The sequence below is a fragment of the Tyto alba genome, unplaced genomic scaffold (assembly GCF_018691265.1).
Source record: "Tyto alba isolate M040663 unplaced genomic scaffold, T.alba_DEE_v4.0 Super-Scaffold_1000006, whole genome shotgun sequence".
In the NCBI taxonomy this organism is placed as follows: domain Eukaryota; kingdom Metazoa; phylum Chordata; class Aves; order Strigiformes; family Tytonidae; genus Tyto; species Tyto alba.
In genome coordinates this window covers 27478972-27497433 of record NW_024881272.1, presented here as the reverse complement: position 1 = coordinate 27497433, position 18462 = coordinate 27478972, and the positions used below count along the sequence as shown (strand labels likewise).

Below are 18462 nucleotides of genomic sequence, written 5' to 3'. Positions count from 1 at the left end.
GATCAGTGGTTTTTGTGGGTAAACAGTGAGTTTCAGTGCATTTATCTGGAAAATCAGAGCCTTTGGCCAGTCAGGCACTGGACAGATAGTTGTGAAACAAAAGCACTGGGTTATTGCTCATGTGTGCTATTCCTGTGTATTCCTGATGCCATTTAATTTCCCTTCTAACGTTTGTAATTTCAGTTTAAAACAATATAGGTAGTTTTTGTACTGGCTGCCTGCAAGATAGCTGTTTTGTGTCATATAAAGCCATACTGTATTCTAATAAATGAGTGCTAGAAACTGGTTGAAAGCAGCAACTGTTCAAACTGATCTGTCATTTAAAGTTGTGTCCGGATTTGGTTTGCTTGAGTTATGAGAATGGCTTGGCCTTTTACCCCATTCCCTTGAGAACATGTGTCCACATCCTACAGTCAGCACAGGACAAACACAAAACAGGCACTCTCATCTGCTGATGTGAGACTCCAATGATCTGGACAGCAGGAATATTGCAGGTTCACATTATCTGCATTAGCATTATTGTGCATGGAACATGTATTATATCTGCTGTAAATGGCTTAAATAGCCAGGCCCTCATGGTTAATAAGCATCAGGTTTAATGTTTCTGAGTCAGATATTCAGAAAGGAATATGACCATGACCACATCCAGTTGAAAATGCTATAAGGCATAATATTTATCATAGTTTTTCCCAGTTCTAATACAGGTAAATATATTTAAAGAGCTTTTGTTTTGTTTATATTTTCATTTTTAGAGGTGTGGGACTTAAAATAATACATACATTTGTTTTTGTATATATAAATAGTGTATGAAAATACATAGAAATATTTGTTCTTCTGTTTTCATATGTTTTAATGTAGCATGTGGGTTTCCTTTTTTAAAGTTAGCTGTTAACTTTTAAGACCTTTCAGTACATATTTTTTCCCATGTTTGAATTTTTATAGTCATTAATGGAATAGGAAATGGCATATACCTTCCTGTCTGTTAATGCTTAACCCTAATTTATGAATCCGATTTAAAACTGTGGTTCACATTCAGCAAGACTATGCATCTGCTTAAAGCTAAGCTAATGTACAACTGTAGGCAAAATGAGATTGATGCAGTCTTCTACAAACATTTCAAACAATTCTTTAGTAAGTAATAGTTTGATGTAATTTTTTTTTAATTAAGTGCATATGTAGGTGTATCAAATTTTCCCTATTATTATAGTGAAAATACTTCTCCTTTTATTTTACTTCAGTATTACATGTCTAAATTTCCTAAAATGCTAATGATAATAGCTAACACGGACATGAATATGTATATGTAACACCTCAGTACATTCTTGTCCCGTTTAAAGACCAGAGGGACAGTGTTTGATACCTAGTATAGTCTGAAAAAGCAACAGATATGAAATTGTGACTCCTGCTTGAAAGCCTTTAAATATTTAAGGTTATTACAACCTACATTTTCACCATTTATGTGTTTAACTTTATAGCTGTATAAATTATATGTCAAGTACTCTTACAAACATTTCCTACAAGTGTATTGACAAATGTCCTTTCATTCTCCTGGAAATACGCAGTATATAGAGCATTTTGAAGACAATTTGCTTATAAAACTTATTGTATTCCATATGTTGCTTTCCCTTATTTGCACCTCCCTTTTTATTTATCTAAGGATAAATATTACTGCTTCTTGACACTATTTTGAAGATTTTTAGATGTTTTGTTTCAATATCTCATCCTTATTGCAGTATAGACTCTTATTTTTAACATGAGTGCCAGTCCTACAAAGCCTTATGTGTCTAAAATGGAAGTTAGTATTTGGGCCAAACCTTCAGAAATGTGAAACAGATGAGTTTCTGAGACACATGTCCTGATTTTGGCTGGAATAGAGTTAATTTTCTTCCTTGTAGCTGGTATAGTGCTGTGTTTTAGATTTAGGATAAGAATAATGTTGATAACACACTGAAGTTTTAGTTGTTACTGAGCAGTGTTTATATTAATTCAAGGACTTTTCAGCTTCTTGTAGTGCCCTGCCAGTGGAATCTGGGGGTGCACAAGAAGCTGGGAGGGGAATAAAGCCAGGACAACTGACCCAAATGAGTCAAAACAGTATTCCATACCATATGATGTCATGCCCAGAATATAAACTGAGGGGAGTTGGCCAGGGGAGCAGCGTGTCTTGGGGATTTTCTGGGCATTGGTCTGTGGGTGGTGATCAATTGTATTGTGCATCACTTATTGTATATATTTTATTATTATTATTATTACTTTCCTGTCCTTTTCTGTCCTATTAAACTGTCTTTGTCTCAGCCCATGAGTTTTACGTTTTTTTTCTGCTATTCTCCTCCCCATCCCACTGTCAGGGTGGGAGAGTGAGCAAGCGGCTGTGTGGTGCTTAACTGCTGGCTGGGATTAAACCACAACAACAGGTAGAATGATCCTCTGGAAAATTTAACTCAAATAAAAGTAAAATGCCATCACAGTCCTACTGGTTTCTCTGTAGTTTAATGTTTTGTACACAGAGTTGTCTAACATGCTGATGGTAATACCAGTGTAAAAGCCTGAAACAAACTGAGGAGGAATTGCTACCTACTAATATTTTGTTTACAAAACAGAAAGACAGAGCTAATAGAATTTATAGTATTTTTTTCTTACATAGAGTTTTCACTGAAGCCTTCTTATTTTTTTCATTAAAAACTATAACTTAAGACTCTCTTGTAGGGTTTTGTCTGCCCACTTTTTCCTCATCTGAAATCCTACAGCATCACACTTACTTCACAGTATTAGGAATATGTGATTAGGGGCATGGGCTAGCAACTAGTGAAGGATCTGCTTAGATAATCTCATTGATTAGGCTCTGGAAATGCAAACATTTGAACAGTGATTTTAAGAGTAACCTCTCTGGAGCCTTACAGTGTGTGCCTAGAAATCATTGAAGGCATAGTTTTTGAAGGTGCATACATATCACTTGGAGCTCAAACTACCCTCTATAAATCTCTGTACCTCTTCCCAGTTTGCTGAAAATTTGGCTCAGAGAATCTTTGAGGGGTGAATTGGAGGGACGGTCTCCTATTGTTTAAACTGACTACATTTCCTGAGAGCACAGAAAAAATACTTCTGTTGGCAAGACATAAAGTTCTGCATTGCTTTAGTGATCACTGATTTGTATGTTGTGAGTCATGTTGCATTTACTGTTCATACCATACTCTCATGGTGTATCAGCCTGCTTGCTGACCTATAAGCAGGGTGTACATTCTCTCACTATGTTTTACACCAGTCTAAAGAAGAAGGCAAATGTCTAGAACTTTGTCATTACTTTTAGCAGCAACAGAATTTGAAGTCTTTCAAGGCTAAATAAAACTTTGTGTAATTTAAGAAAATGTATCCTACATTTTCCTTCCTGTCACCATCATGTCTAGTTATATTGCAGAAGAGGTTAAAGGAGGCAATGCTCTTGTAGTCTAAACAAACTCAGTGCAGTGAAATGGCACAGTACTTTAAAATATGCATAAGGATTGCAGTTGCTCCATTTTGTGACACTGTCTGTTCAGGTAGGGAGAAAACCCCAAACCACAGACTTTTCCTAAAATGAATGTTTTTTAAAAGGGCTATCAAAAAAAAATATGCTGGAACTATTATTGTGAAAAATTGGAGTGGCCTGGTTGATATCATGCATACAGTTTGGGAAAACAAGATTAGCGCAACACATACCATTTTTCATTATATCCTGTCTTCAACAGCACCAAACATTGCATCATCTCATTTTTTCAACTTTGTGTTTAGGATGAGAAATCCCATGTGTGTACAATTGCTTCTGGCTGCCTGGTCCCTCTGCTACTAGCTTTTTCCCTCTGCTTGCATGTTTCCATATGTACTGTAAATAAGAAGTGACTGAGAGGGCAGGATACTTAGTCTCTTCTTAGATCAATATTACTCTGTGGTTCAGCAACTAGGAATGTTTGAAAGGAGAGGAGGAGGGAATTGTGTTTTATTTCCCCTGTAGACTGAGGCTAGCACATTTGCATTGGGTTCATCTCTATTATCTGGGGAAGAAAGCATGTGTAGTTTATTTCTGAACCAGGATCAGCTGGCAAAAAGACCAATGTGAATAAGATAGCAAAGAAAGTAACAAGAAAATATTAAATTTTCTTTTTACCCTCATTAAAATACAAATTTTAATGCCTAGGTGGCCACCTATGTGTTTTCTTCTTGGAGCTGGGCTCAGGGGAGAGGGATTGAGATCACCATGTGTTTGAGTTGGGGTCTGGGGTATATGCAGAGCAGTAGCTCTTGGTCTGTGAGCCAGAGTATTGAAGTCCTGTTAGTCCTGTTGCACACGTGCATTGCCTTTCATCTTTCAAGAAAGGGACTTGCCGTATTTGTTGTTCCCTTTTTAGATAAGAAAACTGAGACTTTTCCTTCCAGACTTGTCTTTTTTCCCCTCCCCTCCGTGTTTAATATGATAGCTCTGAGTGCTGTCTCTGAAAGGGATAAATGAAGGACACAAAAGGCAGGTCTGCACAGCAAAATGCAAGTTTAGCTCTGAAAATATGGTATAGCTGTTGTTAACATCAGGCCATGTGCTGGTATGGAGAATAAATAGGAGGCCTGCAGGCTTCCCCTGTAGCAGGAGAAATGCAAACATCCTTGGAGATAGTTACTCTGCGACACTCTCAAGAGTAGCAGAATGTTATAAAGCAGGTTTTTAACAGAGGAAGGTGGAAGGAGGGAATATGAAGGAGTTCATGGAGGAGAACAGAGAATAAAACTTTTGTATGTGAAAGATGTGTAGCCTGGGGAAAAAATAAAAAGTTTGCAATGCTGAATTTAAATTGCTAGCCTTCACATTGTCACATCTTGCACATGTTTTAAAATTATGTGTTTTCATGCAAAGAAATTAGGTGGTTCTACATCATAAATCAGTCTTTATAGCAAACAAGGTTTTGGAGGTACCTATCTTAGCCCTGTTCTTTTCTGGGAATAAAGATGAGGCACTATCAGAGATTGAGAAGATGGGGCAAATTGATTAATTAAAAAGCAGTAAATCATCATCCCCACATGATTTATGTATAAAAGAATTCTGAAGAAGCTTAGAAATGAATTAGCTGAACTGCTAACAAAGATATGCGCTCTCATTAAAACCAAGCCCTGTTCCAGACGGTTGGCAAGTATCTGGGGTTTATCCTATATTTAGACCAGTAAGCATTACATCTGCACATTGCAAATGGTCGAAACAGGAATTTAAAAGGGAATAATAAAACACCTGGAAGATCATGATGTGAGAAACTTTACTGAGAACAGATTCAGCAAAGAAAATTCATGTCTCACTACATTTCTTAGAACTGTGTGAATGTGACCATAAAAAGAAATAAGAGTGCCCATATTGGATCAGACCAAAAGTCCCTCTAGCCTGGCACTCTCCCTCTGACAATGCCCGGTCACGGCCACGTAGGAAAGAGAGGAGAATAAAAGGATAAGATAACCCTTTTCCCTGGACTTGATTGAAAGCAGCAAGGGCCAGGTTTGAGTATAAGGGGGTCACCGCAAACGTGCTGATATTATCCCCTTCCCAGAAACTGGTTCTGAGCTTGCTGGTGCTCAGAGACTCAAAAAAGGGAATCAGATGATGAAATAAACAATGTTTTCATAAAAAGGACTAAGAGAAATCTGACAAGCTAGATTCTCAGAGTAGCAATGACCAATTCCTGACATATAATTGTAACAATAGTATTTTCATCTCACAAGTCCACTAGGTTCGTTTCACCTACTTTCATTCACAGTTTGAGATCAGCAAGTGTTGCCGGGTAGCGAAGCCAAACTTGAGGCTATTCTAGCCTGATGTGATACATTTTCATTAGCTGCTCTTCCCCTCTCCAGCCATACATTTCCCTGCTAGCAACATACAGTACTTCTGCCAGCCACAGCTCTGGGTGCTCTGTGGTTTGTGGCACTCTCACCCACCATTCCCACTAGCTCCCACCCCTCTGCGGACAGGTTTTATTGTTGCAGCCCTTGGAGGAGTAAGCAGCATGCTAAGAACCAGGCACAGACTTTCAGTTCATAGGAGAGGCTTAAGCAGCTTCTAGTACTCACATATCTTGTAAAAGGCTTTAACTCATCTCCCTTTTTTTTTTTTTTTTAAAGGTGTAACTTTTGTATTTTGGTCCTAAATGCTCTTCCTGGATTGACTCACTTGGACAGAGTTAGTTGACCTAGACTTCCCTGTATTTTCTCCATGTGGTGAAGTAACTCCTGTTGTAACAGAAATGTCCTTCAAAAATATAATTGCAATACGTGCCAAAGGGAGGTGTTTCTGGCTTGCCCACCAGTCTTTTCTGTTTATCTCCCTTTGATTCCATCAGATGCCAAGGTGCACTTTCCCCTTGGGAATTCCTGGGAATGTTTCCTCACCTTTAGGTTTCAGCTACCAGGCTTATGAAGTGAGCAGCCTGACGTAATGTATTTTTACTTTTTAAAAGCTTGTGACAAAGTCTGTCACAGGACACTGTTATAAAGGCTAAGTAGTCACATATGGTAACGGGGCAAGTATCATCATAGATCAAAAACTGACATGGAAACAAAAAGGCAGAGGGCTAAGTGGTCAGTTTTCATCACAGTAAAAGGCTAGCAGCTGCATTTCTTAATGTTACCTACCAGGTCATATGCTAATTATATTTATTAATGATCTGGGGAGAGAGGTGAAGGATTGGGTGGTAACACTTACAAATAATGTAATTACTTAAGTAATTTAAGCCTGTAGCACACTGTTAGAAACTTCTGAGTGATCTAAACTAGTTACTCATCTAGATAAAGGAGGTTCAGTCCTGATAAATGAGAAGTTAATATGTGGAGGAAACCACACAAAAATATCATCTTCTAACTGAAGGCAAAAAAACCCGAACATTGCTGTTGGCAGTTCCATAACAGAAGCCATTTGATGATGCTGTTATAGTAGAAAAAGTGAACAAGATGCTAGAAGGTGTAAGAAATGGGACATTAAAAACGAATTGCTGAACTCAGTCTTCATTGCGTGGAGACAGACGATAGGATAAAGCATAATATTATGGGTAAGTTTGCCCAGCTAACAAAGTCTGATCCATGATGACAATTTCCTGTTTTCTTTTGTCTTTATCCTGCTCATACATCATCTACTATCAGAGATGCTCTGATTTTTATCAGGAATAACGTATGTTGGGAAGGCTCAGGCTTCCAGAGGGTTTCAGATTTTACTAAGGACAGCTCAGTATAAACCAAGCTACAACCGGTAAAAATCTGTTTCATATCCATTGTCCTTCCTTTGTTAATTAGTTAAAATCTACATTAAAATGATGTAAATTAACAATCTCAACTTTGTATTTAGACTGTGAAATCATCAACATTTTAAACACGGATTTCAGAATTCAGATATTACTGAAATAATTCCTCAAGTTGGGGCTCTTATGAGACTTATAAATTATTCTTGCATAGAGGAGAAGTCACCTGAGACTAACCTAAATGAAGTTAACATAGATTTTTAAAATTATTCTTGCAGAAGAACAGGGAGTGGTGGGAATAGATGAACAGATGGGAAAGGGAGAAGAGGAGAGTGAAGAAAAGGCTAATTAGGTAATTGAGGCTAAGAGGCTATTAGAGCTGACCCAGTGGTCTACTGGTAGTGCAGTTCAGGGACGTGAATTTGGGATTGAGGTTGGTCCCTCATTCCCAGGCCAACACGTGCTCCAAACATTGCAAGGACTTGGTTTTATAGCCTGTATGATCCTGTAAATTCATGTTTTCCAGTCAACATAATCTGGAGGGATTGTATGTCAGATTATAATGGAGACAGGAAAGGATAATGGAGTAAATGCTGAATTTGGACATGAAGACACTAAAATGCTATGTTAATCAGTAAATTGTTTAGTGAAATTATTTGGAATTCATTTGAACTGGCTGTTGGAGAAAAATCTGATTGACATAAACATATTTTGTAGAGATTCTGAATAGAAATAAACTATTTCTCACCAAGCAGCCTCTCCTAAAATTTGTCCAGTACACAATTCTCTCAAGCATGGTGGTTTTTTTTTTTTTTTTTTTTTTTTTTTTTTTTTTTTTTTCCACAGATAGTAGAAAAGAGAAAGGCTTAAAAGGTCATTTATTACCAGTCATTCTATTACCTTGTTTCTGGCCAACTTGAAGCTGATATGCCTGTGGTGAGCCAGTCTTGTTTCCTTCTTTCAGTCTCCTAACCTGTCTTCCTTTCTGATCCAGTCAGTGATATGCTTTCTTCTGTTTTTTATATGCTTATTTTCTCCCTGATGTCAGTATATTCAAACTGTCTTCTGAAGTTGTCAGTAGACTTGTACTTTTATGGCCAGAGAGTCTGGTATAGGTCAAAACTAGAAAAAGCATTGCTATGTGGTTTTCAGATTTATATGCTGAGGTGGAACATTTATTGTCCTCACCTTTTTCTAGTACAACATTATTCATGATGACTTAATTCTTCTAAATCACTCCACTCCTTTAACAGTACTTGTAGTTACTTTTTCTCATTCACTTCCAAAAAACCTTGTTTTTCTTTTCTGCATGTTCCAAATATTGGAACTGCAGTGGTGAGGTGTTCTGAAGTGCTGTTTCTTCTCTCTTTCCTTACCTTGCCCAGTGCTTATCACAAATTCTCATTTTCTAAACTAATTTTTTTTTTTTTTTTTTTTTTTTTTTTTTACCCTACGTTTGTTTCTTTTTTCCCGAGTAGCTGCATTTCAGGACAGAAATGTTGTCTCTTGCATCCTTTTCTTGCATTCACGATGTCTTCAGAGGATGATCATGCATGTATGGCTACCTTCACTGTTTTCTTTTATTGTTCTACTATTTTTGTGGAAAGTCAGCTTTTCTCCCTCTCTTCCTTCCTTCCTTTCTAAGTACTGCATAGAGATATTGCTATTGAAGCAATGCATGGCTGGAACACCTGTGGTCAGTAGGCAAATCATATTTTGACAGCAGAAAAAATCAGCACCATTCATTATCCCTGCAGTTTAAAAGAGTTTCTGTAGAATAATTGCAGTATTGGAACTGCTGCTTCAGAGCAAAGTCACTGAAGTATAAGCTTTACCAACTTGACAGAATAAACAAAAGATGGAGGAGGGAGTATAGCTTTGGTTATAATGTTAGGCAGGAAGGAGAAAAGAAGGTAAATCAGTTTCTTGTCCACTGGAGACCCCACTCGTACTTGCTGTCGGCAAAAGATTTTGGATTTCACTACCAGCTGACAGCTCCCCTAAGACATATTAAAGTGTTTTGTCAAGAGAGGGCACTGTGCCAAATCTGGACCTCTGTGAGCATGTTTTATGTTTAGGGGAGATAGATAAATGAGTGAAGGGTAACACTGAAGGAAACCTCCTCCCACGAAACCATACTGATGTTTGGAGAACCTGAAGCTCTTGATTTGGGCGATGCAGTGTTGCCCTGTCTTATATAAAGCCGCTTAAAAACTAATTCAGTCATTCTAAAAGTTATTTCTTGCCAGCTCAAAATTTAGCATCCCTCCCCTTCATTATATTATGCTTATTCTGGTGAATCAAAGGATGATGATTTAATTTCTGACAGCAGAACCCAGGAACAGGTTTTCAGCATTGCTTTATTATCTCATAATCATGATCTGCTAGTAGGGGCCCTTCCAGACTGTTTCACTGCATTTCCCACAAGGTACGTCCTTTTCTCAGCATTTCTTGTCACTTTTAGGAATAATGACGACTTCTGGTTGCCTCTGGTTTTAGGTAGAATGGTTTCATTATGTTTCTGTTATTGGTATTATCACAGGATCTAGAAGACTGGCCTGTGGGCAAGCACCACATTTCTGTAAGGTATTTTACAAACACAGGACAAAGGACATTTCCCACTGTTATTTTCTATTTATCGTTTCTCCTCACCACTGAATTTTCCTTGTCAGAATACTGCACTATGTGGAAGAAAACCTTTCTTAGCAAGTTCTCCCTGAATGTATCCAAGCACCTGTGAAATGTGGGGGATTATTCTCATAAATTTTGCTCATGCGAATCTGCTTCTAGGTTTTGGCTTCCAAGTTCTAAAATGATGGTGATGTACATTCAGAATATTTTCGCTATCTTAGTATCGGTTGATGTGACTGATTCATCTGATGTGCAGGTCTCAAAAAAAAAAAAACAAAACAGTATGTCAGTTTGGACTAGCACTGATGCAGGTACCCAGTACCGATGAAGTTTTACCAGGTTTATTACAAACGTTTAAAATGAAGAAATTCTCAAAAGAAATTAAATGTATCTTCTCATTGCTTAATTATTTCATAACATTTCCGAGAAAAAAATAGTAAAAAACCTCAGTGTTTTCCCCTTGAAGTTGTAAAGAATGCAGAGTTTACAAGCAATCTTTGTGCAGTTCACTATTATTCCTTAGCAAACTTTATAGAGGTTACTTATTTCAGTTAACATTATTCTTGAAAGCTGTATGCTTAATGCGTAGATTTCCTGATTTTTATGAAAGCCATTGAATTACACCGTGTTTTTATTTTTGTAATTAAGAAGAAGAAACCAGGTATATGTAGAGGTGGAAAACTCTGAGGTGCATAGTAGACTGCTAAAAATGATAAAAATATTTGGAGAACATGCTAATACATATTAGCAAGAATAAAGGCAGAACTTATTTTGCAGTGTCTGAAACTGAGTTAGCTGCGCCAAAACCCATTCAGTTATCTGTAAAAAATATTTAACACCGTCTGACATATTCACTGTTGGTCCATGCTCTGTGAATCAAATATAAAATTATGTACAAGAAAAAACCCTACAAACTTATTTTGTCACAAGTGAGCTAGGAATTTTGAAAATGGTCAGCTCCACTTGTCAACAAGAATAAGCAAGAAGAAAAATAATGGCTTGGACTAACAGAGAAACAAGTCAGTAAGGCCTTCAGTTTGAAAGGGGTGCCTCCCAGAAGAGTTTGCAGTACATGATTAACATCCTTATATTTTCTTCAGAGTTTGTTGAATTTCTTGCTGTTAACAAATAGGGACATCCAGCTTTAAGAATAAAATTTGAACACTCAGGAGAAGTAGCTAGATCTAGTATTTTGGGCAACATCAATAAATACCTGAAGGTTATTTTCCAAAGTTAAATTGGAATCAGGTATTGTGCTTGAAATGTCTTTAAAATGTAGGCCTACTTTCCTCTGAGACTGTGACCCAAGGCCCACCTTTTTGATTTATATATGTAAGCTTGGAAATTTACAAAATTTTTAAGTTGTATCCCTACATCTGCAAATTGATGACAATTGAAAATGATCACCACAGTGTGTCACCACAGCTAACACTACACTGCAATCAGATTCACTAGAGTATTTCTCTATGAGTCAGATCACTTAATTGTTCTTTTGGCCATTGATCTTTTACAGCACCTGCAGCTTTTTGTTTTTCCTCTAAAGATCATCATTTTACTTTGAAGTCAACTGACTGTGATATGTCTAACCCAATCCTGTAGAGACAAGGACCTGAATAATTACTTCACGAGGGCCATATTAAAAGTGGTCCAAAGACTGTTTAGGTTGCTCATTAAAGTAATTGAAAATTTGACTGGGCAAAAGCTCACTGCTTTGGTCATGCACTACTGGGGGGGAAAGTGCTCCAAAGAGTGTTATTTTCTAATTATTTGTGTTGTAGTACCACCAAAGAATTTGATTAGCTCCCTTATAAGTTTAAAACTTAAAGAATAGATGTCACAGAGGAGCACCTCCACCACCCCCAAGTGTTTGTTCCCAAAGTCTTGATTAACTCCCAGTTTTCAAAAGGAAATAAAGCAGCAGAGAGAAAAAAGCAGAACAGATAGTAAAGTTTGCCTTTAAGATCAATATTATTAGAGTTGAAATTGAAATTACATTCAATACAGAAGTATAGTTCGGTTATAATTTTCAAAGCTCAGTTATACCCATCACTGTTGTAGTAGGAAAGAGTAAAATCCTGGGACCTCTGAAATTGTCAGGTTTTTGAGATTGAATGAGGACTCAATTTTTTTTTTTTTTTTTTTTTTTTGGTAAACTGACAAATTTGATCTTATTGCGTGCTACCAAAACAGAGTAAATGTCCTGACTCCAGACTGCAATGTAGCAATCATATAAGAACAGACAAGGACATGTACATTCACACTTGGGATTAACAAATCTGCTAGGTTTGGAGTGCTACCTTGTCAGACAGGAGGAGAAGACACTCAAATCCACTGGCTCAAGCCTTTGACTGGCACTGGACCATGACAGTCAAAATAGAAAGAAAATCTTTGCTTCTGTGCTTCCTTCTTCCTTTGACAGAAAGAATTTTGCATTTAAGACTAGGCAGTCTGAATTTGTTTCAAAATGATATAAAATATCAAGCTTCATTTCTGTAAATATATTTCTAAAACCAGACTGGAAGTTGGTTGCTTGCATGTTATTCTCTGTGGCTGTACTTAGAATTGGGGTGGTTCTCCTTTAAATAACTCTTCAGAAGCACCGAAATCCAGGCAGTTGTGTATCAATTAGCAGGGTGCATTTCTTAGTGTGAGCTGCCTGGAAATGCAAAATGGCAAATCTGAGCAGTAAGCTTTCTACCATCATTTTACTTTTCTACCTCTAACTACAAACCAGCTTCATTGTGACTTACAGCGCAAGAGGTTGGTGCTTTTCTGCAGATCTGTGATAAGATATTTTCTCTAGTAAGAAATGCAGTTAGACTCTGCATTCTGAATCTGTCCCTGCCAGGCCCTGGATGCATTAGTATTCCACTGGCAGCTGCCTGTAGGTAGGAATATTGTTTTTGTCCATAACCAGAGGGAACAATCAGACTAAGCCGTTCCCCGGCTATAAACCAGCCAAAGTAATTGGGTTTAATTTTAATTTTTGTAATAGCTTTAAATTAATAGGAGCAGCTGCTGCCACAGTGTGTGGGTGTCCTTTTCCAGAAGGCATAGAACAAAAAAGGGAAAGAGTAAACAATAGTGCGTCTAGGACACAAAGGTTAATTCAAGAACTGAGCAATGTCTTTTCATTATCAAAAACTCAGTTGGTGATATCTAGCACTATGTCTCTTTTCTTTCTTTCTCTTTCCTTTTTTTTTTTTTCTTTTTTTTTCTCTAATTCCCTGATAAGATCTCAATCTGATTAGGCTCCTGTGTGTAAAGATGTGTTGTTGGTATCTAAACACTAACTCTCTTTCTCTATATGACTCACAAATAGATTAGCAGTGACAAAGTGCTAGGAGAGATAAAAATAGATTAGCAGTGACAGGAGTACTATTATAATTATTTTTGGAAGATATGGTTTGAATTAGGAGTTTGGGCACTTTCTGCCCTGAGAGGGTGAATTTAAACCTAGGAACTGAGGATGGTTTCTGCTGTTGTGTCAGACACCAGATAGTGAAATGTCAATACCAGATGTCCTAGACATCAAGATTAGCCATAATAGCCAAATGCAGCCATAAAGTGATGTGTCAAAGTGGATAATAAAACAGATGCTTAGCTTCTATAATGAAGGGGAAAGGGAATGAAATATCAAAAGTGCCTTTAATACATTGACAAAGTTGTCTTCAACTTGCTTAAAAGTAGAAAGTTATTGAACCAAGGAGAACTATGTGTCATTTAAACATTAACTATCAGCAGATGAATTTCAATTAGCATTAGCCTTTCTAAAATCCCGAATTTCCTCCTATTGGTCTCATTTTACATTAAATTTTTATGGCATAAAGTAAGGCTTGTTCTTTATTATTTCTCCCATGCTAATTTGGAAACAAATAAAGTTCAACAACTCAGCAACATACTGTTTAAACTTGCATTACTGTTTGAGGACTGGGAGCTAGAATACATTTACCCACTGCCATATCATCTGCTTGATTTGAGACCAAATGAGGGATGTCCTATAGCACTCCAGAGTAAGGGCGAATGATAGAAATATGTTAAGATACTGGAGAAACCTATTAGATTAGGGTACTGCATGCAGACAGCTGGTGGCATTTTTCCCCTACTGATACTTCTATAAGAAGTTAAAGGAATTTTTTTTCTGTCCTTCATATTTGTGGCTTAAAAATAATTTTCAGATCTTACTGATAAGCAAGTGTCTTATTTAACCAAAAATGCTGAAATAAATTCTTGAAACCTTGAATGTGCAAGAACCAGGGCAATAAAAGGGACAAATAAATTATTATTTCAAGTCTAATTAACTGCATCACTGGGTCTTTATTGTACGTTTCAAGAACATCTCAATTCTTTTTTGTTTCTTTTTGTAGATCCTGAGTCTTGCTGATCAGGCTCCTTAACTGCTGCTAATTGGCAAACACATACTTCTGCATAATGAGAGGGTTTTGTCCTCTATTTCATATTAGCAATGAAAGGCCAAAACTGATGCTATGCAGTAGACCAGCTTCCCAGAACTATTACAAAGAGGCATATTACTACTGCTATGTCTGTAAATCTTATTATGTTTCTCCTTACCACGATCCTAGTTTAGCTGAGATCTGCTCCGGTCTTTAGATGAGACCTGTTTATAATGTGTAATTGAATCAGTTAGAGTCAGCAGGATCATTGTTTTGTTGCCAAACATGACTGGTAAGTTAGTTACATCAAATTACAAGTGCATGGCATGACTAGAGACTCTTTTGTCTAAATAAAGCTAGAAAACTTATCTATGAAATGAAAAAAGGGTGCAAACAGAAATACTGAACATTTCTGGTATATAGAAAAAGTTTTTGACCCCCCCTCTGAAATATTTCTCATTTCTGTTGAGAAATAACAGAGTAATTGAAGTTGAGTGAAAGATGGCAGGCAGACATTTATTATTCCTTAAACAGATACCAGCTTGATGACAATGACATAAATGTCTTTATTTTAAGCATTTACTATCACGTATATTCCTTTTTATCTTGTCAGATAAGCTAGAACTCTCGAGGAGGGCAGCAATCCAATTTGGAACAGGACCAAATACCCCTTTCTCCTTTTTTTTTTTCTAATTTAGGACCAGGTTATTTTCCATAACTGAAGTTTTTTTGTTGTTGGTTTTTTTTTTTTTTTTTGATGTTTTTGTTGTTCTTTTGGTTTGGTTTTGTGGGGTTTTTTTGTTTTGTTTTGTTTTGTTTTTTCACCTCAAGAATTTATCTTTTCCTTCATTCATTAGCTAGGTGTTGATATATCCCCTGACTATTAAGGATCGTAAAAAAAATAAAGATGTCCTGAATTTCAGTAGCAGTTCTGTCAGCGTTCTTTTATCCTGACATTCATTCATTGATTATGCCTCATCTCTCTGCTGGTGAATTAGACCTGTGTCAAAGGATGCAGCCACACTCCAGCCAGAGATTTGGCTGAGACTGGTGTAATGGTATGAGACTTTACCAGCTAGATAGCAAAGTAGGAGATATCTTAACTGCCTGTGCATCCTTTTCACTTCATGGGAGTAGGTTTCTCCTGTTGCGTGGTGCTCTCCCCTGCTATGGTGGCTCTGCCAGCCTGGGCACCTGGAGGGAGCTGCAGTCCCTGTGGCAATGGGCACACCAGCACCGTGGCTGTGCTGGCATCGAGCACTCGGTGCTCCTGAGCAGCTCAAACTGTTACACTTCATTCGCTCTAGAGGAAACTTGAATCCCACACAGTCTTTTTGTCCATATTTCTTATGTCAATTTATATATATGTTGTTTTTTGTTTTTCAGGCAAAGAATACCCTCAAAAAATGTGTATTACTATCGCTGTCCAGACCACAGGAAGAACTATGTCATGTCATTTGCTTTTTGCTTTGACCGAGAGGATGACACTTATCAATTTGCTTACTCCTACCCCTACACCTATACTCGCCTTCAGCACTATCTTGACAACTTACAAAGGAGGAACATGGACTGCTTTTGCAGAGAATTGCTAGGACTCAGTGTGGTAAGTAATAGGCATGCTTGCCAACTAGCAGGCTTCATTATGAATGTCTACCCTTAAATGCTTACAGAGTATAATTCATCATCTCTTCTAAAGTACACACGCACACATATTTGTTTTACTGCTATCAATGACACATGAAGTAGTGTACCTGCATGGTGAAATATAGACAAATGCTAATTTAATTTCACGTCAAATATTTCCTTTGTGATATGCAAGGAAATGCTAAATTCCCATGTAGGATCAATTCACCTCTAAAGACATTAAAAGATGAAACTGAAACAGGTTGTTGGAGAAATGAGATTTTTGGAGTACTCTGTCCATTTGTCTTTCTGGAAGAGCTTTTATGTTCAGAGGGAAATATGTATCTTTGGAACTAGAATGTAGCTTTTCTTGGTTAAATAATGCAAAACACAAGCTACCTATTTTATTTACTCTTAAAAATGCCTGCTTTGGTGATTTGAAAGTAAAAGGGGTCTAGGGGTCTCCATATAGATCCTAGTGGCCACGTGGAAATGAAATGTGATAATCCTTCTGGTGCAGAAAGGGAGAGTTAATGGAAGGCTGAACTTCTGCTCACTTTTCTATAACCTCCATCTGAAATGTTACCTGTCCTGAAAATTTGGAAAGCTTGTCTCAGCCACTCCCATATCAACTCAGAAATTATCAGATTAAAAAATAATATCTGAAATCTTGTTGGTTATTTTTTTTTTTTTTTTACTTTTGCATTCTCAGACTTTATAGTGCACTTGTACCAGTTTCTTAATCTTTTATCTGAGATTTGATTTTATCTAAGCTTCTAGTGTGTATGTCAGAAAAAGGCTGTGGTTTCTATGAAGGCTGCTGATCCAAGCAGCTGGGGCTTTAGAAAGAATCCCAGCATATATTCTGAAAATCTGAAAGAAATTATATGTATAGCTTGCACTGGAATAAATAAAAGGCTTCCAGCATTAGAGCAGGCCGTTGAGATATCCCTATGGTGGCATAAACTTGGAGGAAAAATTCAACTTATGAAGACTAAAATACGGAATTAACAAAAGAAAGTGTTTTTTAACCCTTTGTCAGTTAAGTACAGTTCTTGATCTAAAGGTGACTATTACATATCCCTGAACTGGCATTAATTATTAATCTTTCTAATTAGTGGGACAAACAATTGTAAGGGAAGGGGTTATTAAAAAAATAGAGAAGTAAAATCTTCAGAGAGTGGGAGGAAAGAGCACTATCACCTTAATGTGTGTAGTCTCTTAATTATTAATGTTAGAGGACAGAGCTGTCATTAATTTTATAATGAAACTGATTTTGTTTCTTTTCACTTGGAAAATAGTGTATAAACAGTCACATTTGCATATTCATCAAAACCCTGATCTGACTGATTAAAACACTGAGATAGAAGGATTTGTCTTTTATCTGCATTTTGACAGAGCTATACTCTTAAATCTTGTTAACATTGTGTTACCAGTAGTTGCTAAATATTATTTTTCATATTTCAGCAAACTAAACAAACAGATGCCATTCAAAATGTGGCAGGAAATGTGCTGTGTATAAGTCCTGATTTTATATCTATATGTACACACACAGTATGTTTTGCAGAAATTGATATGGTAACATTTTGCAGCTCACCATGCTGATCTGTATAAAAAGCTTCTGAATCAGGCTCATGCTGTAATCTTTGTAAGTAACATTACAATCTCAGAGCATTTCTGGCTTTTCTCCACACACAACTGTCCTAGAACAGCTTGGTAATTTAATGTCTTTGCTGAGCTTGAATAGACAATTTCCATAAGTTCTCTGCAAGTTAAATATTTTAACATAGAGCTTTGTTGCTATCATACATCTTTAAATGGTGAAAAACAGGATCCTTCAGTCTTCACTGCACAGTGCTTCATCAAAGCAGAAGCTGGCTGTACTTTAGAGAATTGCGTGCCATATAGGATAGATTGAGAGCTAAGAAAGGGAGCTCTGTCCATGCTCTGGCCCCTTAAGTAAGATAAGAGAAATCAGATTGGCATAAAGAGGCACTTAAAAGCTCTATTCCTGGCGAAGGGACGATACCCCTGGTAGCACGTGGTGAAAGGTAACTTCGAGATGCCATCTGAGGACAAACTCTGAAGTCCTCATGCTGGGCACAGGGCTGAAGCAGGGAAGCATGTTAGGGGAAGGCAGTGGCATATCTGTCGATCTTCCATGTAGCCACCGATACCCTCTGGTTCATTCCAGGGGAGTTTTATTGCTCCCTGAAGCAATTTGTGATTGTGAGGATGGAGAATGGTTTGAAACAATTTCACATCTCCTGGATTATGAAGTTTTGAACAGTGCCTCTTGGAGACAACAGAATCTTGCCACAGATCTTTGGGACTTTTTATTTTTCTTTGTTGTGGAACAGTAAAATGCAAGTCACAAGAAACCATGCTTAGATGATTACTCCTGAAGGCTTTCTGAGTGCACATTTTGCTGCATGTAATGTTTTCAAGGCAATCTAATTTCTAATCTAATTTTTCACTAAAGAAAGTACTATGCCTCCATTAACTCCTTAAATACTTTCACTAATTCTATGAAAATTGAAAGTGAAATGTCAGTATGGGACATGTAATTGTCGTTA

The 18462-nt window shown here is 37.2% G+C and overlaps 1 protein-coding gene across 5 annotated transcripts in view; it reads left to right on the top strand.

The window, feature by feature from the left end:
* The window catches only part of BEND5 (BEN domain containing 5), a 960999-nt gene that overhangs the window by 373683 nt on the left and 568854 nt on the right, over positions 1-18462 (top strand). For all 5 annotated transcript variants that reach the window (XM_042805597.1, XM_042805572.1, XM_032997234.1 and 2 more), the window contains exon 5: positions 15650-15866. In XM_042805597.1, the coding sequence (XP_042661531.1) occupies positions 15650-15866 (217 nt within the window). The remainder of the gene's footprint in view (positions 1-15649; positions 15867-18462) is intronic.